The sequence below is a fragment of the Lepisosteus platostomus genome, chromosome 18 (assembly GCF_059453375.1).
Source record: "Lepisosteus platostomus isolate fLepPlt1 chromosome 18, fLepPlt1.hap1, whole genome shotgun sequence".
Lineage (NCBI taxonomy): Eukaryota > Metazoa > Chordata > Actinopteri > Semionotiformes > Lepisosteidae > Lepisosteus > Lepisosteus platostomus.
In genome coordinates, this window is record NC_142628.1 from 7,630,626 (window position 1) to 7,653,345 (window position 22,720).

General features: G+C 38.6%; 1 protein-coding gene across 3 annotated transcripts in view; it reads right to left on the minus strand.

Annotated features, from left to right (window-relative positions):
- Nucleotides 1-22,720, minus strand: part of dennd2b (DENN domain containing 2B) — a 76,886-nt gene that overhangs the window by 38,292 nt on the left and 15,874 nt on the right. For all 3 annotated transcript variants that reach the window (XM_088611648.1, XM_088611649.1, XM_088611647.1), the window contains exons 2-3: nucleotides 12,241-12,345; nucleotides 805-2,049 (exon numbers count right to left, since the gene is read on the minus strand). In XM_088611648.1, coding sequence (XP_088467774.1) covers nucleotides 805-2,049; nucleotides 12,241-12,314 — 1,319 coding nt within the window. In that variant the 5' untranslated portion in view covers nucleotides 12,315-12,345. The remainder of the gene's footprint in view (nucleotides 1-804; nucleotides 2,050-12,240; nucleotides 12,346-22,720) is intronic.

Here is a 22,720-nt window from a genome sequence, read left to right on the forward strand (position 1 = left end):
TTTTCTCATATTAAATAAATAAACATTCCTCTGTCTTGTAACTTCATAAATCTTTTTATTTCTTCTGTCCTTTTGTGATTTTCCAGCAGCGCGGTTTCTGTGCAGCACGTTCAACAGACCAGATACACAAATTCTTTCATGGTCTGAGAATTCAATTTGCAGAACAATATTAATGTTATGCCAATAACAGGTCTCCTTCCAAGGAAAACTAGATTGATACTTGCATGAAGTCATGCATCATTAATAAGCAATACTTTCAATTATGTTTTCGAAAACATTTTTGTTGAAATTCCTTGCTGTTGCACCCCAAAAAGACACTGCCCCCTGAAATTTTGCACAGAAATATAGAATACTTTTTATTTATACAACTTATTTTCTTCAATTGCTCTCAATTACTGAGGTAAAATTGCTCTTTTACAATGAAAAATAAAAAACTGCAGAATTAAGTCAATCATATTCCTCACCAGCTTCCTACTGTATTAGTTTTAAAACATAGATTTTTTTATACATGCTGTTTTAACATCCATTTCCAAAAGAAAACATAGATGCATTGTTTTTCTTTCCTAATTTATTTCCATACATTCAACTATTTGCCTGCAGAAATCTGCCAAAAACAAAATACTGAAACTTGTACTACATGAATTAATGGGTGGTTTGTCTTTTCTGATATACTGTAGCAGCTGGACACCATGCCTGAAAAACCATTTAGGGTTGACTTGAATGACAAAGTGCTCAAGGAAAGAAACTATGAGTCCACCTCGCAGAAATGATAAAAGAGAAACACAACAAGAAACTATGTCTCACCTGTTCTGGAGCTTCTTACTGAAGCTGCCCTCTTTCTTCTGCCTCTGTGTGATAGGGGGAGCAGGGGTTGAGGGGAGAGGGGGAGGAGAGGCAGAGGGTGGGGTGGGAGGTAGACCATTGCTTGGCATACTCTTATGGTTTCCGTTTGCCTCGTACTCGAAGGTGCGCTTGGGTTTTGGCACAGGATTCACGGGAGTGCTTCCTGGGATATCGGGAAGTAGCTCTGGGCTACAGGAGCGTCCCGAACTCATACTGAACCTCTGCTTTACTTTCGCCAGCTTGTCAGTCCCAGGGGTGCAGTCTGGTTCTGTTACCACAGAACTGATGCTGCCCCTTTTGCTAGTGCAAGTGCTGTCTGAGTCCTCAGGGGGGCCGATTGTGAAGCTTTTTTTCCGTGTCTTGTCCGGTGCATAGCAGCTGCTGGGGTATTGCGGCGGGCCCCGGCCTGGGCTCTCTTTGAGGGCCTGCTCAATCTTTTGTATCCGGTTCAGGACAGCAGATGTCTCCTTCCTCGTGGAGGAGCGGGAGAAAAGCCCCGACGTCTCTGTCTTGCTCAGTCTCTTTTCAAACCTTTTGGGGGTCTCTCTGTCCAAGGCCTCCTCCTCTTCGGTTTCAGGGTAGGAGCACTCAGAAAACGTTGTGCTCATTCTCCTTATGCCCTTGAAGTCAAAGGTCTTCTCACTGCACGGCGATGACAGAAGGCTCGGGCAGCCCTCACTGCCCCCCACTCGCTCGCCCAGTGGTCTCTTGTCCAGGCAGAGACTCATCCTAGACGGAGCGGCCTTCCTGCACTCCCATTCGGAAATCTTTTTGCGGATGCCGACTGCCTGGGAACAGACGCTGCTCCTGCTGAGGGAAAGGCTCCTGTGGCTGGAGGCCGGTCCCAGGGAAAGCGTGCTCCAGCCCAGCTGGCTGGTGCTTATTCCAGCCCCAGCTGAGCCTTCCTGCAGGTTCTCCTTCTGGTCCTGACCTCCCACCCCCGGAGGTTTGTAGATCGATAACTTGTTGTCCAGACAGCCGATGCTCACGGATTTCAGGAGTCTGCTCTGTGATTCGATGTCAGAAGGCAGTGTGGAGCAGCTCCTCAAAGTTGACGCTCTATTGCTCCAGTTCCTCAGATGCAGGAGTTTGTTGCCTGCAGCCTTGGCATACCTGCTCTGCTGGTAGGAATCTTCACTGTCACTCAGAGGGTGCGCTGGCCCTTTCACCGGAGAGAGAATGGGAGGTGGAGATGCAGACTGGCACCTGCAATGAGAGCAGGGAGGGAAATAAGAAACGTCTCTGTGTTATTGTTATTGGGGTTTTTTTTGTTCCCTGTACTTTTCCTAAAAGAAGCCCTTAGAAAAAAAGACAGCCAGAAAGCCAATCAACTGTAAAGCATTTACCAACAATGTCTTTCACCTTTGTTGACTGCATAATGCAGGAAACTAGGCGTGGATAAAGGGAGTTAGCTCAGGTGTGCTGTGCCTGCCAGTTGATTAATCATTGCCCAAGCTCACAGGATTTGGAAAGCACACACTTTCTTAAGTACAAAAAAAGCAGAGTATTAAAAAAACACAGACTTCCTTTAAGATAGAAGTTAAAATGAAATAGTTGGCCACCGTAGTAAAATAATCTGTGGAAACTACTGCAATAATTTGACAAGATGTTGGCAGTATATAATTGTACAGAAGGCCAAAATAAATTGAAAAGAACAGCATAAAATGCATGTGTGGACTTTTCCACATTATTAGCATTATGCCGGTAAAACTTAAGCAGACCTCACACACACCGAACCGGACTGAGACATTTAAAAGCCATACCTTAAACCACCCAGCTGAATCGGGCAACAATCTTAGACTTCATTATTCCCTAAGACAGAGAGCAGAGGGCCTTGTCTTCTCTGCTGTCTTGTGCTAACAGCTTCACTGTACATTGAAAACTTTGAACCAGAACTACAACCCTATTGTTCACTTCCAAATGACGTAGTTTTCTGCAACCAGCGCGCTGAGCAACAGGATTATAAACCTTGCTGACCTCATTTCAGCTTTACGCCTCTGAAATATGAAGTAAAAAAACTTTCTCAACAGACACAATCTCTACTGCTGTTCCAAGAAGCATGCTCCTGTTTTGAAATTTAAACCCACGACTCATTGATTCACAGTAATCTGATGTCACAGAGTTTGTCTGAACAATAAAGGCCGGCTGGGAGAAAGGGATGACAAGTTTGAACAGATAACACTCCACCTTCCGACGCCCTCAGACTCCTGACATTCCCAGAACCCACACACGGACTTGCACCTGAAAACCTTCAGGGTGTCTTTAAGAAGGGACACGGTATTTCCAAAGCGCTTCTTCAGAAGGAACTACACTGTCTAAAGTATTTCTTGGACACTCTCTCAGAAAAGCTTCAAAACAGCGCACCATTTATCTGATCATAGCTACTAGAGTTAAAGCCAAGAACCACATAAAATTACTGATAATGAAAAACCCTTTCTCTGTTTCATTTTGTAATGATTTCTTTCTGAAATAAGCCAACCTAGGTTTTTGCATATTTTAATACAGAAATCCCTTTTTAGAGTAAAATGGAATTGGATGTTTTATACCTTTCAGAAAGTAAGGAAACACAAATTGATTACAAATTTCCTTTTACTTACATAAGTATATTACGCTGAATAGCAGATGTTCTCCCCTATGTATTTTATTAAATTCAAGTACAGATTTGTTCCATGTATTGTACAATATGTCTCCAGTTATACTTTATTTAATGCTCTTTAAAATATTGACACTCACAAAAGGTGTCTACAGTACTACCATAAATGAGCAACTCTTGTACATCAGTGTTATAAACCAAGACATATCATTTGAAAGACAAAATAGACAAAAATATTTGGAAGCAATGCATTTGGAAATTATGAAATCTGAGAAATGTATACCCATGCAACTGCATGTAACTGAGAATAGTGATGTTTACTTCTAGTATATAATTCTCAAAGTAAAAGTAAAAATTGGAGCTTTGCCAAATTAAAGAATGTTTTTTTAAATGACAGTACTGTATGCATAAATACATTTTAAATTAAGATCAACTAGTTGTTGAACTCAACAACTAATTATAAACAGCACAGCTGGAAGGTATAGTACTGTATCATTAACTAAAGTACACAGATTTTGCTATTATAAATCAGCTATTAAGGAAACAAATGGCACCAGAACCATGTAATTAACAGAACTATACCCATTCAACAATAAATCAGCACTGATTTATGATGGTTGAATTAAGCATGAGCAAAAAAGAAAGGCATGTTTTCATCAAGTCAGTGCAGACACCAAGAGACATCTATGCTTGTTGCAAAATTAAACATTTTAAAGCAATATATTAAAAAGACAATTATTCAGAGAACTTAAAAAAGAAAATGCTTTTCATTTTATAGTTAAGTCGTTGCATATCCAGAAAGTAAGGACTAAGAGATAATAATAAATGTAACACCACTACAAATGTGACAAGAAAACTAGAGGCCTGTCTGCATTAGAGCACAATTGGCTTTTTAACCTTAGTAACCATAGTTCCACTGAAGAAAAAAGATGAAAGTACACTTATATCATGTTATATAGCTCAACATGAAGTCAATTTCCAATAGGCTGTGGTTATAAATTGTAAAACTCAATTACATTTAAATAGAAACACATGAAATATAGTTTGACATTTTGTTAAACAAAAAGAAAAGAGGATACAACCATTTTAACAGAGAAAAAATGGTCACAGCCCGTATTGTGCAGTGATTGAAGTTTCCTGAATTCACCTTAATTATCTTTGTTCTCCAGACAAACCTAAATTACGCTTACAGAATGAGAATGTGCGTTGATTAATCTTTATTTACAGGATCATTAAACGTTATCCCCTATGATTTATTTGGTCCTTATATACTTGTTCTGTGACCTATTGATTGTGGTTAAACGTAATACACTGCAGTTTTAAGCCTTAAGACCAGTTGATGCAATGTGTTACATTCCATCCAAGTTCCATTCAAGCGATGGCTGTAATCAGATATGTAATAATGAAATTCTCTTGAAATGTTTACAAAATGGCAAAAAAATAATCAAATTGGACTAGGGCTAATGATTAATTTCCTCCTTTACGGCTTTTGATGATACTTTAAATAATTAAAGCAAAGGAAAAATATTTTTTTTGTATGTTTGCGCAGGAAATGGGCCAGCCTCATGATTCAGACTCATAATGCTGAATTCCTGTGCACAGTGTGCAACTTTGCAGGAAATACTTTAAGAAAGGTTCTAAAAATTAAGCCTATCTAAAAAAGACCTAGCTGGCTTCGCTTTTGTGATGGAACCTGAGGTCACTGTAATGAAGTTTTCTATTAATCCCTCAGAGTATAATAGCTGATTGAAATAAAGATGAAGCTACTGTACATGTTATCCATCTGAATCTTTCTTAGTGCATTCATTCAAGACAGTTGCTTGGTTTTCACATTTATTTAAATAAATTGTAGCTAAAAGAGGAGGTAGCACTTTATAAAGTGTTATAAGTACTTCTTTTTAAGACAAAAAAAGCTCCAGCTTTGTGATTAGTGTAAACTAAGGAATGAGGGAGAGCGTACAGCAAACAAGGATTGTCAATGCATCTGATGCAGTTGAGTGAAACTGGAATTTGATTCCTCCTACTGAAATAAAATTAATAGACATGGACACCTATCCACGCTTACCAAAACTGTAACCACTAGGCGCCCTAGTCGGCTAGTAAAAATGAATCGGGCTGATGCAAAGCCAATCACAAAACACAGTCATGCAGATAAAGATTTGAAAGCAATTGAATCCAGTTACATTGAACTAAGAGGCTCATTGTGAGCACTTTGTCATGGTCAGATGGCACAGATACAGACGGAACTCCGAACAGGTTCCTTCACTTTGGCAATGAGATGGTTACTGTAACGGAAGGCTACAAGAATTTTCCAGGTAAGAATTCTCTCCTTGAGAGTTTCTGAATATAAAATAGCAAAAGTTCTTATAAACAGGATTCCAATTACAGTGTTTGTGCTTTTGCTTGAATTATACTTCAGAAAACATTTACTCTACCCATGTATTAATCGCTCGAGCGACTATTAAATGTTACAGTATAGCTCAGCCATTTTAAAATGCTATTAAGCCTTTTTTCCACCAATGACTGAAGTTCTTTAGAAAAGGAGACAGGAACATAACAGAGTCAGTAAATGAGAGGAAGTCATTACCCCATCTAGCTTGTTTGGTTCCTTGCAGTCAATTGGCTGTATGTTTTAACAACTTGGATGGGTACGTTTGTTCCAGACAACCCTTTGTGTAAAAAAGTGCTTCCTGATCTCAATTTTAAATTGAGTTTTCAAGTTGTACTGTTGGCTCTTCAATGGGTCGTCTTCAATGGTTTTGAGGATTTTGAAGACGTGAATTCACGTCTTCCCGAAATCTTCACTGCTCAAAACCAAACAGATTAGTTTCATTTCTAGCAATATACTTTTGGAATGTTGTGATCAAAACTGTATGCGGTATTATTAATGACTGTTTACTTATTAAATATTTAACAAAGCATCCTTTGATTTAAACTCCGATACTGTATATATTATAACATTCTGTGTGCCTTTTTATTGCTTCCCCACATTGTCGAGGAAATTAAAATGATGTGTCAACTATAATTAAATATTTTTATAGGTAGCTTCCTCAAGCTGTGAGTTTCCAATATTGTATATTTATCTAGCTTATATTTGTACTACCTGCATGTAATATTCTGCTAGTCCTCCTATTTTAATATTGTCTGCAATCATAACTAGCTTACCAACTACCCAGAACATACAGTAGATAATTGATATAAATGAAGAACATCTGATTCCTGTGGTAGACCACAAATTATGTCACCCCAACACGAGCTTTCACCTTCTAATTCTCTGTTATCTCTCTGCTATCTCTCTGTTCTTGCCGTTTCACATTACAATCTACAAGCAGCTGCCAATACCGTTACCTGGGGAGGACTCATGAGAAAAACATCAGAGCATCCTTTTTTCTACTCCTTCAGGATACTCTAAAAATGAGCAGCTATTTCCTGTGGACAGTAACAATGACTATGAACTGAACTGATTTGTTCCTTTTATTTCTTCCTTTTTGCTTATCTGTTTTTCTCTGTGTAACAATCTGTTGTTCCTTCTTAGATACTTAACTTTTCCAGTGGCTCCTCTTACTCAGCAATTTGGAAACAACAATTATTATTACGGACAACATCCTACAAAGATAAGTATGAATGTTTACTAAGGAAATCTGTGGCACTATAATAATATTGTATAAAAAGCAGGAGGAGGTTTATGAGGGGTTGGTTCAAACATGAAAAACATTGTAAACCTCAAAAATAACACACTGAATCAACTTAGGAGGGAAATTAAACATATGGAAAAAACACAGGGAAAACATGATAAAACTGGAACATTAGAGAATTTGCCATTACTTTTTAGGGGATTTTCAATCAAATGTAAGGAAAAACTATTAAAAGTGATTCTCTTTTGCTGGACAGTGGTGCAGGAGAGGAAGGAATAAAGGGAAAGAGGGTCAGATGGATGAGGTGGTGTGTGGGAGCAGTGTGGAGCAGTGGTTAGAGCTATGAAGTCCCAGGTGGCAGTGCTGCTGTATACTTGCAGAATTGCCCAAATTATTCCAGCTCAATGAACAATAAATAGCTCTCTGTACAAAAAAAGAGATGCCTTCAAATAATAACACAGTGTATAAGGATAAAAGTATCATCCAAATACGTTAAAAATAAAACATGAGATACAATGATAAACCTTACAAATTAAGAAGATTCTCACTCCCTGTACAGTTACATAACTCTAATTCTCCTGAAATGGATATTAACTCTCCTAAAACTAGTTTTTACAAGTATGTTTGTTCTTCAATTGATGTAACGAATTGATGTAACGAATACAGCCGGTCTGCAATTTCTAACCATCTCATTTTGACAAGAGGGGTGGGAAGCATTTATTACACCTAAAAGACAGCTTACTGGATACGCCCCTGGCACTGACCTTCAATATTTATCTCAAGAACAAAAAAAGAACAAAAGAATAAAATACAAGTTTTCCTCTCTGAAAGAGGATCTAGGCCTACATCTAATGCCAAGTCAGGTTTCAGTTAATGGGCTAACAGCTCTGCAAAATTTCTCTGGAAAAGCCTCAAGTTGAAGCCAGTACAAACAAGCTCAGAGAGCGTGGTCTAGTGATCGTGGATTTCAAAAGTTTGGCTTAAATTGTAACGGGCCACACATTGACTGCACAGGGTGCCAACTGAGACACAGACTCTCACAGAGGTCTGTGGGTATGTCAGCCACAGGCCATTTCCTGTTTGCAGAATCCGATAACAGACTGGGAGGAAGAGATTCAAGTTACCGACATCAAAAGATACATCCCCTAAAGAGGCCCAATTAACACACCCCCAGCTCTGCTATTCCACTGTGGGACAGACTCATCCAGCCACATTTAAAGCACAGACAGCTAAACTTAGGCCCCTTGACTGCGGACAGTCATTTCATACTCTGTCCTTTTAAAGAAAGATGTGTTTTTACAATCCTTTAGAAGAGTAACATTTATTAGGAGTTACTGTGTCATGAAAATCAGTTTGTGTGCACCTAAACCTCGGTGTTTCGCCAAAGCTGGTGGAGCAAAGTGAATTTTGTATAGTCCACCTACAACTCGGTGTGATTCACATAGAGAGAAACAATGCTGATGTTTTTTTTAGATTGCTTTATCATTTTATAAGGTTATAAAATGTCAAGATTTTGCAATGATTTGCATAACATGACTAATATCATTAAGCAATGGACTATTATTAATCAGCTGAGCATACCACTGCCACGCTTATGTCATTGGGAACAAGAACCAGATGTGTTTTGTCGAAAATTAATTTTCCGCCTGCTTTGCAGGCAGTTGGCATCAATTGGGGTGATGCAGGTCTCACCTATAGGAGTGACCCAGCAGTGTCAGTGCCGATGTCAGTGTGGGGCTCAGCTTGCACTCCAAACAAGCAGTTTTAGGACAGAGCCACTTGGGAAGGAACACCTACCTACTCTACTCCCCCTCCAACCTTTTTACAGTGTGTAATAGTGATGTTGGCCCTTGGATTGATGTCTGGGAGTGAGAGAATGTTTTTTTAACATATATAAAAGGAAACGTTTGATATTGTGACAGCAGAGAATTTTACATCCTTATTAAGCAAGTTGGCCTTTGCAGAGACAATTCAAGTTATAATGATGTACTGGAATTCCAATTGCTTTGTTATTAAAAAAAATCAGACATGAAAAGAAGTCAAGACTTTCCAGGGCATAAATCGACGCTCGAAACATCCCCAATGGCTGACTGTCACTAGGTTTCCAAGGGCACCCAGCTGACTAAACCGTACTGCATTTGTGTCTTTCGAAAAAGACAACTTAAAATTCCATTGTGATTTGTTTTCACTTTATATATACAATTTCAGCCTGCAAATGGCTCTCAGACTTGGACTGCCTTTACTTTTCCATGTTAGCAGACTTTTAAATCAACAGAGCCTGAAACCAAGAATATTCCCCCTGAAAAAAAAATCTGAATTTGTGAAAGCGCTCTTAACTAGAGTATGCGAAGAAGCAGCTCGAGGCAAAGCAGCAACAGATTTCAACCATTAGTCTTACAACTTAAACAACACCAGATTTCCCACCTGCTTGATTTCCAAAAAGAGACACTAATTATTCTCATTCTTTTCTCCCAGCCATTTAATTTAACCATGCCAGCAGCATCAGACATGTTCTGCTTAGAAATCTCACAGGGCCAGTGGAACCAAAATGACACCTCTAGACTTGTATGAGAACACGACAGATCGGGGAATACTCCTCCACAGTCCAAAACAATTCTCTCATGTACGGTATTTGGCCCCTTACTTCAGAAGCAGAACCTCAGCTCACAGGTTAATGGGAATAAAAGAGTTTATGTATCAACAGGACTCCAGTCTTAAAACAAACATTTCTGTTTTTGTCAGCCTTGTTTCTGGTTATCTGGAGAGGCAGGGGGCTCTGGAACAAAACTGAAAATCGTGCTTGACAGCAGAATCTAAAGTACTTTAGGTGGGGAGCTGCGTCAGCATGCGTATGTTGCGAAGGAACGAGTAAAGATTTATTCCATGCTGAAAAGAGAAGAAAGGAAACACGATGTTACAGCTGTGAAGTCTTCTCCGGGTGTAAGGACCCATACAGCAGAATCTGAAGTGTGGAATGGAGAACAGTAACGCTTCTAGCTGCTTCACAAAGTCACAGAGATGTTGCTTTTTCATCACTTATACTTGAGTGCTGGTAATGTTGTGCTACTGCAAAAGGGCTGGCAGTACAGAATGAGCACGGTATGGTGGTATCACTTCTCTGGGTTCAGAAGGGGGGTATAACACCCTGTGTTACGCTACAGACTGTTTTGGAACTGCATGTTTGGTGAATGTTTGACCTGTGTCCCCTGTCAGAGGTATATAAGAGAGTCATTCTAGATTTTTGATTTTTTAGGGCTCAGGATCTTTGCAAGTGAATGGTCCCTGATAGCTGTTTTATTAGAAAAAATGAATTACATTAAAATGATATAAAACAGTATCAATTCAGTTCAAATAACAGGCTAATGGTACACAGCAAACAGAATTAAGTCTGAATAGCAAATAGAGTAATTATGGAAAGACGCAATGATATTATACAGAAAAACATAATGCACTGCAAACCATTTAAATTTAATAAATGTCTGTAGCTTAAATCAGGTTTTTTTGTGTGATGCAAGTCTCTGTGATTCATGTTGTGAATATTGAAGACGCCCGAATGACATCACATACTAGATACAGTAGAAACATGTCTAACCCTGTGAATTACGTACAGTAGCTTTTATGTCAACATAAGTTAGTGAAGTATGTCTCACAATTTCAATGAGGAATAGTATAGTTAAAATAAAAGCTTCCTGTCCTAACCAAGAAAAGCCAAATTGCGCAAATGTTTTTTTGAGCTTCAAAGCAGGAGGCAGATAGCAATCATATGCAAGTTCAACAGTTTAGAAGAGATAATTGCAGTCAAACCAAGACTCTGGAAGGAAATTATGGTGCCTTTAAAACTGTGAATTTGGGGCAACTCCCCAACTGCTGTGCTGTTAAAGTAGCTACCCTGACTGGGTGAGATCCTAAAATCATTTAGCTCATAAAAATCAAATAATCTAGATGGGCCAGATGCCTACCCCTCATTTATAATTATTCATAGGCTCTAAACAAGTTTTTTTTTTCCAGCATTCTACTGCATTAGCTATACATGTAGCAAATGTGATTTAGAATGTCTGATTCTAAACTTCCAGTACATACACAAACATAATCTGTCTAATTGGGGTTTTAGTCATTTTTACTGTCTCAGACACAATGCAGTCTGAAACCACAATGGAAAAAGATAGTGCCAATGAATTCTTTATTGAAATGTTACAACTTCCTCCTCCTGTTGCGTGTTTTTGCTTCACTGTTTTCTTTTCTTATTGGTTTTTAAGGCCATGGTTCTCAAACAAAGGTTATCCGAGATCAAACAGAGGATCCTGGACCCTTGATTTTTAAGTTTGTCTTTCCTTTTACATTTGCAACTGTCTGCAAAATTACTATTGTCATGTCCAGATTACCTGTACCTAATTACTAACTGCTGCTCTTCTGCAGTTGTCTTCTGCTGAATGTGTTTGACAATACCTGGAGATACAAACACTGGCAATTCTTTGAAACTGAAACTAAAAATGAAACTTTTCCACCCAACGCCAGGGATACCATAGCAGTCCAAAGCATATAATTTTACCTGCATTTCTGTTTAAATAATCTACTTAAAAATGTAAGAATGTTTAATAGAATTATACTTTCCCATTTAATGCTGTTAAATTGCGAGTCCATGTTAAGACTGATTTCTGGTGAACGTCACAGGCCTTTCTGGACATTCAAAAACCCAGATAACCCATTATATACACAGAAAGTAATAAGTGCTGCATGAATCAGGCTTCTTGCCAAATTTCTTCCAACAGAAAAAAAAATAATTAAAATTATAGGTTTATGTTAATTCTGTCTTAGCTTTCTATCTCTTAAGCTTCCTTCTCTCACTCCTCAATACCAGCCTTGGCAGTTTCGATTCAACGTACTTTTATACATAGATGAAGTAAAAAAAAAAGATGCACAGGTCAACAATTTCACTTATAGAAGTTATCCAGTTCATTAGAAGCACAACTTTCTGTTTAAACATGCTTGTCAATATGTTATTATTATTAATTTACTTTGTTGTTTCTTTCATCCACAGGTAATTCCATTTACAGTATAGCTATTTACCCGGCTAAGTGTTTTACTTAAGCGCATCATGGGCATCATCTTGACCTCATCATTCCCATTAAACCTTACGGTGCCGCTCTGGATAATTCTCAAATTCCTAACCTTTCAGGAATATCCCGGGACACTTTATTCCCTCCAGCTCGGGGGGCAGCTTTGGCATTCTTGTTGGCAGTCATCGTTGCCTCTGCCCACAGATTTCCTGCTCACCTGGAAGAAAAGACACAAACAAGGATTTTTACCTCCTAGTTGCCTCCAGTTCTTTTATCCCCCTATTTTCCCTCTAGCCAATGCAATGTATCAAACGCAAAACCCCTCTGTTAACCAAAAATAAACGCCATCAGTCCAGATTCAGGCTGATCCATCAGGATTGCAATAGGAGCTCCTTGAATAAGTTCCTGGCTGATGCCTGCTCAAGCATTCTTCTGGCCAACGGTCCTATTGTGCATTTTTCTTTCTTTATCAGCAGCCCATTTTTAAACAACATTAAAAATAACAAAGACAATTTCAAAGAAGCTTTGCTTCTTCTTTATAAAGGTTTATCTGTCACTATAAAAAAACAATGGTGTTCTGTATTAGTCTAACACAGACAGGCTCAGGCTGACATCCGAGCATTCTTTTCCTTAGTGTATATGTCATATCGATTGAAGTTCAGAAATGATTGTTAAAACTAGCACAGTACAGAATAGAGGTTCATCTGAGCTGTTTTCAGCTGTGACAGGCAGATAATGTTTTTTTTTAATTTAAGACTCTAAAAGTAAACTGGATGGATAACACCAAAATCTTTCAGCAATGCTCCAGTACAATTGGTATTATATGTATGGAAAAAACAAAAAGCAATTAAACCATCTTGCAGATTTATGAGACAGATGTTCCTCTCTAAAAAATCTTGTGATACATTCTTAAATATCAAACACACATGCATCTGTGGATATCTTAACTACAATATGGCATGTTTAATGTATTTACACAAATACATCCCATAATATAAATTACGTTTTTAAGATGACATCATTAAAACAAATAAATGTCACTGTGGTTCAATAAATAGAGTTGGATTTGGATTGGATTTTAGACTTGTCCATGATAAATATGGACCTTAAACCTTACAAGCAAAATGCTCCATATCAGATATTGCAAGGTTAACATGACTAAACCATTCGGTTCCACACAGCGCAAGCAAACATACAAAAGAAGTGTGTCAGTAAGGTCACCTAAAAAGTCAATAAAGTCCTGGTTTTTTCAACAATCCCAATGTACTTTTGAACTTGCTAATGTTGCATACCTTACTGTGAAAAATCAACTTCACTAGCTAAATAAATGAAGTGGAATTAATAGGTTGTCACAGAAATAATAAAATAAATAATGTCTTATAGTTACCCAATAGCTCTGTGGCTTTAAATCTTTGCTCATTTCATGAGATGCTGTAAACCTGAATGTAGGCCAGCTGTTTTGCATATACTATATGGGCCAAAAAAAGGAGAAACATGTGGTACTTTTAGAATAAAAATGTTTGTGCATATCCTAGTCTGTTTGAAAGGAAGGGCCAAGATTAACAGAAACAGGGTTAGTCTCTTGGCTCATTAAAGAATGATTGCTTTTTCCCATGAATGTGCACACCTAGAAAATCATTAAATTGGCTCGCTGTGATTTTATTGCAGATATTAGTTTTACAAGCTGCGTTGGAGAATTGTGGTTTCGATGTTCAGAACCCATAAGGCTTAAACTAAATATTATGAGAGCCTTTCCCTTCCATCATCTGTCCTGGCCATTACAAATAAAGACAGCTCCTCTGAACAGACCATTTTTCACGTGTTATAGACCACTGTTTTACACAAACACACCATTAATGTTAATTAGGAATTACGTGTTTAATAAAGATTTTACTATTATTATGTCTACAAGAAATGCGGGAAAGACATTTGACCCAAGTAACCTATTTTTACAGTTATCAAATGAATTGATCTGTGGATCTCATGTAATGTTTCTTGAAAGCATATTGGCTTCCTCAATGTGGGCAGCTTGTTCCACACTCCCACACCTTTGGTATAAAGGTTGGGAAGCACCCCCTCTTTAAAGCTTTTATTAAATTATTGTTAGTAATGATGATTTATATTCTCAAAACAAATTCCTGTTTTAAAGATAATCTAAAACTGCATCGCGATTATACCGTAAGCTCTATCATCACGTTCTGCCCTACTCCCAGCATGTAGGGTTTTCTTACAAAACAAGATTACAAGTTTTAATAGGTTACATTCCGAAATATTTCCACAGTGATCAAATGAAAGAATCCTTCCGAATCCTCAAGCTTCTGCTGTGCACTGAAGGACATTTCAAAAAGTGTTTTTAAGAAAAGATCCCGACACTCTATAATTATCTCTGCTGCTTTAAGAAGTCCTAGTGACGTCTTAAACAGTTTAAGACTTCATCAACATTTTGCTCATTTCTTTGCCTTCCCCCACAAAGCCAAAAGGGCAGCAAAAATGTGGGAAAACCAAGACGTCAAGATTTAAACAACAGCCCTGCTGTCATTTCATTTTATTCATCTTTTTTTTTACTGCATAGCAGTTTTCTGATTTATTTAGGGGTTAGTGTGAAACAATTAAGCTCACAAGGAGAGGAGGGCACATGGCAAAAGCTGCTTGTTTACAGGAAGTTGTTGTCTGAAAGAGCAGGCAAGAGAGTGGTGCACTGAACTGCCTTTGGACTGCTTCGAAGACAGATGGAGGAGGGAGACTGCATTCCTTCTGTCAGCAATTTCCTGTTTCAGATGACTCTGAGAACATAGATCTTCATTTTAATCGAAAGCCGGGAGATTGCTGCCCTACCCGCTTTGTCCTAAAACTCTTTTCCACCTCAACTTGAAGTTTCCAACCCTAACTTCACTCTCTTCTGAGACGTCAGGAGTCAAGCTGAGGCTTGGTCAGGTCAGGGTTAAATTGTTCTGAGATAAAAACACCAACAGTACTGCAGTTAGCAGAGGTTAGGGCTGCTTTATCACAGCTCCAGGCCCAGGGCTCCACGTTGGCTAACTGTGTGCCTTGGTCTTCCCATCTTCACATTGGTTTTTGTCAAGGGAGTTGGTTTCCTCCCACTTCCAAAGACATGCTTACTAAACTTGACTCCCTGTTTTCCCTTTCTCCATGGCTCTGTCATAGATGAGAGTCCCATCTGGGACAGTGTGGATATCACAGGTGAGTGCAAGAGAGCTCTGAGGGCTGGAGACCTCGTTGTGAATTCTTATTTCCCAGAAATGGCTGGGGTGGTGGGGGAGGCTCTTGAGTCAGGAAACTAACATTCATAAGCACACTGAACCCACTGACCTTCTCTAGCTCATAACTGTCCATTCAAACCCTCTGAAACATTTACTCCTCCTTAGAAAGAAGTGCAAAATAGCTACAGCATTTATACTGATACAGTGTTATGATGTATTGCAATTCTGTGTCTGTAGAGTAATCAGAGTAACTAAAGATGCTGAAATATTGCAATATATCACATTCCAGAGGTAAAAAAGTGTTACATCACAGGTAACATCATTTGTTTTCAGTCCACCTAAATTAATGAAATGAAAAGCAAGACATGTTACCATAATTCAGTGCACTAAAACCTCTTGGCAGAAATCAACTAGCAAGATTTTCATTTAAAATAGACCAATAAACAAAAGAAGAAGCAACACATGGGGACTATATGAAGAATATCAATATTTCTGAATGAAGAAATCAGGCATTTTTTTCAGAATAGGTTAACATATTTCATTAAATCATTGAAAGCTACACTGCTGTGAAACTTTTAAAATAAACCACCAAATCAAATTTAGCATAATAATATTATGATGATTATTTTATTAACTTGTGTTAAAAAATAATATTAGCAAGAACATTTTAAAACTACACGTCTGCACGTTTGCTGCTATGTGATCTTGTTTATTAGTTTGAGTCGGGCCTTTTTTCTGTTTTTATGATTTTAGAATCCTATGTTATTCTTCTGCCTCGTGTGTAGGAAGTTAACCAGCTATTTTATGTTAGCAAGCAAATACATTGGCTACAACATTAGTGTGCAATAAAGGGTGACTATGCCGCATCTCTAAAAAAGCAATTTTTACACAGTCAAAGATTTATGTGACACTGTTTCTCTAAGGCAAAGCTGTAGTTCTACAAAACAGTTCTAACTAACCTAAGTGCAGATTGGAAGAAGGACCCCCAGAAATTTTTTGGCAGAAAATGCCTTAACTCTCAATGGACTATAAATACCAGAAACCTAAGGCACTAACTGGAATCTAAATATTGATTCAATATGTGCACAAAAGCTAGAATAGCCACTTGGCATGGTTACTAAACATGATTGGCATTTGCCCCCTGCTGAAAACCTCCATTCCCGTTCAGTTGTGTGGAGTTTATATCAGTGTACACAGGCAAAACTGACGCCCAAAGCAGTTCAGCACAAGTAAGTAGGAACTGAAGCACAGTCTTGCATTACCGATCATGACCTTTAGCACCACAATGGTGTGTTGCAGCTTTATACTGTACATTCCTAAATCAGAACTATATAATTGCTAAAACAGATGAAGTGCTACATTCTAATGATAAGTTTAATAAAAAGCATTTAAATTGCACAATGCCATACAGATTCTCAGTATTGTACTCCTAGATGTTTTGTAGTAATTCTATAATAGGAAGTATAAAAAGAAGAATTGCTTTAAAACTCAACACAATTTTATCATTACTTCTAAAAGAAACAAAATACAATTTCACAAGGCAGTGCATAAGGATTTTCAATACACATTCTGGGTAGATTAGCAGACAAGGATTGTCGACCAGACTACAACCACTACATTTCTTCATCTGCTTCTAGAAAATATAATGTGTCAGCATATAAATACTCCTGTCAATGGTACTCAACAAAGGCACTGAGACATGCCAGTGTACCATAAAGCAAAATACTTCAGGCTACTACAGCGCACTGGTTAAAGGTGCTTTGTAGCGATCAGCTTACAGCTATGTAAAATACCTCATGTTTTATTAACAACAAAACCATGTCCAATAACAAAAAAAGGCACTACTACAGCTAGGAGAACATTGCTCGTGTTACACTTTACATTCCTGAGATTTAATTGTCACTTTAAGGACAAACAAAATTGAGTTTACACTTACACAGAACAATTGGTGTGTAAATGGTGATTCACTCCTGTTTTGCATCATACTGACCCCAGCAGGGAAAAGCCAGTAGTGGTATAGAAACATTACGGGGCAGGATTAGAACAGGATTCTGCTACACTGCTCCTTCTGGGCTACAGTCCCACACGTTTGAAACCGTCAATGAGCAGAGATCTGGAAAGCATGTTAAGCCCTAATTAAGCAACTAATTGATCCAATTAAGTCAATCAGACCTCGGCTGGGACAAGAAACAGAAAACACTGCTTCACCAGGACCAGCGTTGCAGACCCCTGGTTTAGACGTCCTGAGGGCCGATTCTGATATAAACCACTAGGCAGCCCTTGAGCCAGTCGGTTTCTCTAGTTTGGCTCTCACCCCTTCTGAGAAGCCACATGCAGCTCCTCAAGAAAACGTTCTTATTCCAAAGGTCTGAAAGTCTGGAATGCAGAGCTCAGGCAAAAAGTGGTTCATACCCACACTGCATGACAGCCTGCAGGCAGATTCAAAATTGAGAATTCATACAGTATCTCACAAACTTTCAGCCCACTTCCACTAATTGAATGCAACAGGTACCCACTGAAGTAACTCAGTACTCAGGACATACTAGAGTGAAAATACATGTTGCAAGCACATGGGCCAAACTGAAAGCCTTTTAAACTCATTAAAGCTTTTTAAAAGCAGCTACAGTGATCACTGAAGCAAAACTTCCATTCTTCATAGGACGCCTGCAACAAGCATCTAATGTTTGGTTGTTTCATTATGCAAGCAAAAACATGCTCTCTGGTTTGCTTTGACAAACTATTTTACCACAGAAAAAGCATTACCCAAGTAAAAACATTTTGCCACTCAAGCAACTATGCAAAATGCATCCGCTATTTAGAACAAGAGCCCTGTCTGTAGTCTCACAGCTTTCAAGACAGGAAACTGGAGCCAAGAACAAACTGAGGCTTTTCATTTGTTTTGTTTGAAGAACACAAACCCTGCTGGTTTATGTGATGAGGTACTGTTTAATAAATGAACACCTACTTTGCACAGGGTCACAAGGTAATTTTTGAGAGGAAAATCTGGTGCTTGTTCTGGCCTACATAGGTTCTAGTCCTCCTTAGTCCACAGCAGTTTCTTTTTCATCTCCCACTCAGAATTCCTTTTTGGACCCTTAAAAGTTGCTGCACCTTGCCAACACTATACTGCTTTTCCTTTATGATGTAAATCTTACAGCGTCTATCAGAGAGTCCCACCTGTGAAGTTGCTCTATCTAAATGTTGAGCTCTATGATCATGTGTAACGGGTCTGGGTCTTGTCACAAGTTGATGGTGCCCAGGATTGCCCAAGCGGCACTGTACAACTGGCTGAGGACCACCAAGGGTGGGGTGTGATTAGCATGCTGTTGGCATGGGCTGTATCTCTCCAAAACCTAGCACTGAACCGCAGGCGAAGGGGGCTGTGAAATCTGTGATGTGTTAGAAGATGAGTGCCTTGAAGGTAGGGGGCGTCAGGTCCACACTTCCTCATTTTCCCCTGTGTGTGGTTGGGGAGCTCGTAACTGCAATCTTGGATGTGGGAACACATTCAACTACCGAATCCAAATCATAACATAACATCACTTTATCAGCCCTATACAATTTCTTGCATTAGGACTTTTCGCATACCCCAGCTTGCTCTCCATGAGATACTGTACACAGACGGGGAGAGAAGCTTGGGGTCAGAGTGCAGGGTCAGCCATTGCACAGCGCCCCTGGAGCAGATGAGGTTAAGGGCCTTGCTCAGGGGCCCAACGGAGTAGGATTCCTCTGCCGGCTGCGGGATTTGAACCGGCAACCTTCCAGTCACAGGCGCAGATCCTGAGCCACAGAGCTACTGCTCCGCCCTGCGCCCTTTTATTCAGGTGGGAATAACAAAAATAACAGGCTAATCAAAATTTGAAAAAATCAAAGAGGACAGCACGAAAGAAATGTCAACACAGATAGAGATATACCAGCTTTTCAGAAGGCAATGTATGATTTGGGTTGCTCTCCAGCTAAATCAAGAGAGGGCCCATTTCCAAGATTCAACCTGGCCCAACCTAAAGTCAGTCAGCTCTGACTGGCCCAGTTCCATCTCCAGATCAATTAAAGGAATTTTGAGCATACTTCTCTATGGAACATGGGGATATAAAATATCCATTCGACAATCCTGGGTTTCACTTGGGTTATATATAATTATACTTTGGTAGATTAAACATAAAAAAGAGCATTTTTCAAACCATGCATCTTTCCAAGACGTGGTCTTGGAAATCACTGTATCCTCTTGAGTCTCTGGCTTTCAGTTTTCACCAAATATCTTAGTCAACAGGAAGCTGCACCCATCCTATTTTGTTCATGTGAGTGTAAAATATCAATATTAATTTTTTTTTAAACTAAATTATTTTTGAGTTTTTTTATTCCTCACCGGAAGGCAGGGATTCGTTGGATAATTATATTTTGAGCAAAATTTAGGCTAAATCTTTAGGATCATAATCTGTTAGTATGAAACATGTGATACATTACTTTAAAAACATGAGCAAATACCTGCTAAGTTTAGAATCATTGTAGTGTGAATTATTGAAACAGCGTTCAGAAATGACTTATGTGCAAATGTAGAGGGTTTTGAATTATTTTTTCTTATACCTACAGTGATATAGTTCACCTTCTTGATAAAGGAAAGTGGAATGTTTTTTGTAGTTTGTCCTTGAAAAGTGATTTAAAAAGAAAATACTTTAACCTAAGAAAGAGTGTCATTATCTGTAAGCCTACATACAGTACGTCTGACTCAGTATGGAATGTTTGCAGGTCAAAAACATGTTTGAGATCCCTGACCTTAAAATACAATGGCTAACTGCCGAGGAGCATGCAAGAATGAGTTAATATAAACCTCATTTACCACTTAGCAAGATTTTCTAATCCCAGTGAGGCACAGATTATATTGAAACCTTAAAACTGAAACATTCATTCACAACCAACAAATCCTGAAGCTTTTGGTATGACAGAGGCTTCTCGCTCTAGTCAGTGGAAGGTTGTTGGAGGTCATTGGAATGCTTCTACAATTTGCAATTAAAGGGAGCATTGGAGTTTTGAATACATTTTCATCCAAAGTCAATTTGATGTAATTAAAATGCTAAGGATCTAGCAAAAACTACCATTATGTAGCTAATAGCTACCAGATATTTACTAACTCTTAATACTCTATTAAAAACAAGCCTACTTTAACTGACTGCTCTTTACATTTTCTTTGCAACTTTCTAGCACAAGTGAGCAGTGTTCCTAAATTTCACCAACCATACCCACAGGGATATTAGGCCAGCAGTAATTACATAAATTAGATATGCACCACAACACTTCATATATATATATAAGTTACTTGTACTAACATGCGGAACATTATCAGGTGTTTAGTTTCTTTTAGTAAAATATGGAAATACCTTTATACAGAGTTTGTATACAAAGTTGTTTGCCTTTCAATTCTTCTTTTTTTCTGATTCTTATAAAGAAACCATCCCCAAAGGTGTAAAAAAAGAACCAACAACAAGATCTAGCCAGTTACTTAATAAAATAAGATATTTATCTACATTTAACATCATGGGCAGGAAATAAAAAACAGAGAGTATATCCAATATATATATATACTACACATACGCAGTGCTAATTTTGGTCTATGGTTGGATCCTCTACTGGCAGGTAGATCAGCTTGTTTTCTGCTGATCAGCATGAATGAAGCAGAACAGTAAAATGTTTTAAAACCACTATGGAGCTCCTTTACAGCCAAAAGCAAAGAAAAGACTGAAACCTCTGCAAATTCTCAACACTTTCCAGACCAAGAGACATTACTGCATAGCATATACATTCAGACAAGATCTGACACTTTTGTTTTTAACAATGTTTTTTTTTCCCATTATACTGCACGTGCAGTCAGATTATTGTTAGAACTCGTATGTGTCAGATATGCATTTTCAGTAATGGGAATGGGGTTACTGGAAAATATCCACCCCAAAATACTGTTCTAACATAATATCACATGGAACAGATAACTATATGCAGTGCATATTTGCATATGATATATATTGGTATGTTACACTAACAGTTCAGTATGCAGTAATCTTTTACTATTGCTGTAGAAAAATATAACTATAACTGGTAGGTATTTTCTACAAGAGGTTATATTACAGTCAAAATTGATTATTTTTTACCTCTCAAATCCCTCTAGATAAGAAATGACTTATGGAGGGAAAGATGTGCTCAGACTGTACAATTGCTCCTGGTCCAGTGACATCACCCTCTGGCTCTCCCAGAAATGTGGAGTAACTCTCTGACATAGATGCAAACATAGGACATGTCACTAGCTGACTGGGGCGAGAGTCCTCCAAGTGGTGAGGACACAAAAAGAAGAGTACCACCAGCATAGAGACAGTCCTAGCCTTCAGTGAAACAGCAACTCTTAAAACATACAGGGCTAAAGTAGTGACAGCAGTAAAAACATGTGCTGCTCCTTACCTTAGTGCCAATGCCCATTAGGCATTGTGAAGCTTCCAATGTGTCAACAGATGAATGGTCCTGACAAGAGAGCATGTCAGAGGAACATCTCTGCCGACCCTAATTCTCTCTACACAGCTACAAGACTTGAAACAAACACACAATTCCTTATTGAGTCGGAATATAATAATTACTGTTGATTCAATTTTTTTTTTAAAAGATCCATTACTTTACAATGTTCTCAGTGGGACAATCTTCTCCCAGACACAGGGCTGCTGCAGTGTGTTTTTATAACCAAATTATTACCCTTCTGTTTTGAAACAGGAATTCCAGAAGCTTTTAACAGTGAACCTTAGAAACAGAGGCCTAGCATGTTTTCAGGTTTTCATTCCAGCCCAATTCTCAGTTACTTCATTGATACCTTAATTATCTTGACCAGGATTTGTCATAATTGTTATTTCTTTTCGCTGAAAAGGCAGCTTCAGCACATTATTGCTTCAGTTAAGCTGCCAGCTGGGTAAAATGAGTGATCTTCTAGAATGAAAATGAAGCCAGTGGGGTTTCCCAGGAGAAAAACCACTTCTGATAACAGAACAGAAATAGAAAAAAACCAAGATAGTATAAAATAATATGGAAATTGAAAGAGGTCAACATCCATTTCCATCCATTTTCCAATCGGTTCTTTCAATTCATGGCTGAAGGAGCCCGAGCCTATCCTGGCAAGCAATGGACACAAGACGGGACACAACCTGGATGGGACGCCAGTCCACTGCAGGGCACACAAGGCCAGTTTTCCCAGGAGCCACTTAACCTACCATTACCTCTTTTGACTGAGGAAACTGGAGCTGAGAGAGGTCTCAAATCACCAATATGGGGTTCTTACTGTTGTTTCTGCCTCGTAGCCCTCTTGTCATTGGGTGGGGCACCTCTTGTTCAGTTTCAACTGGG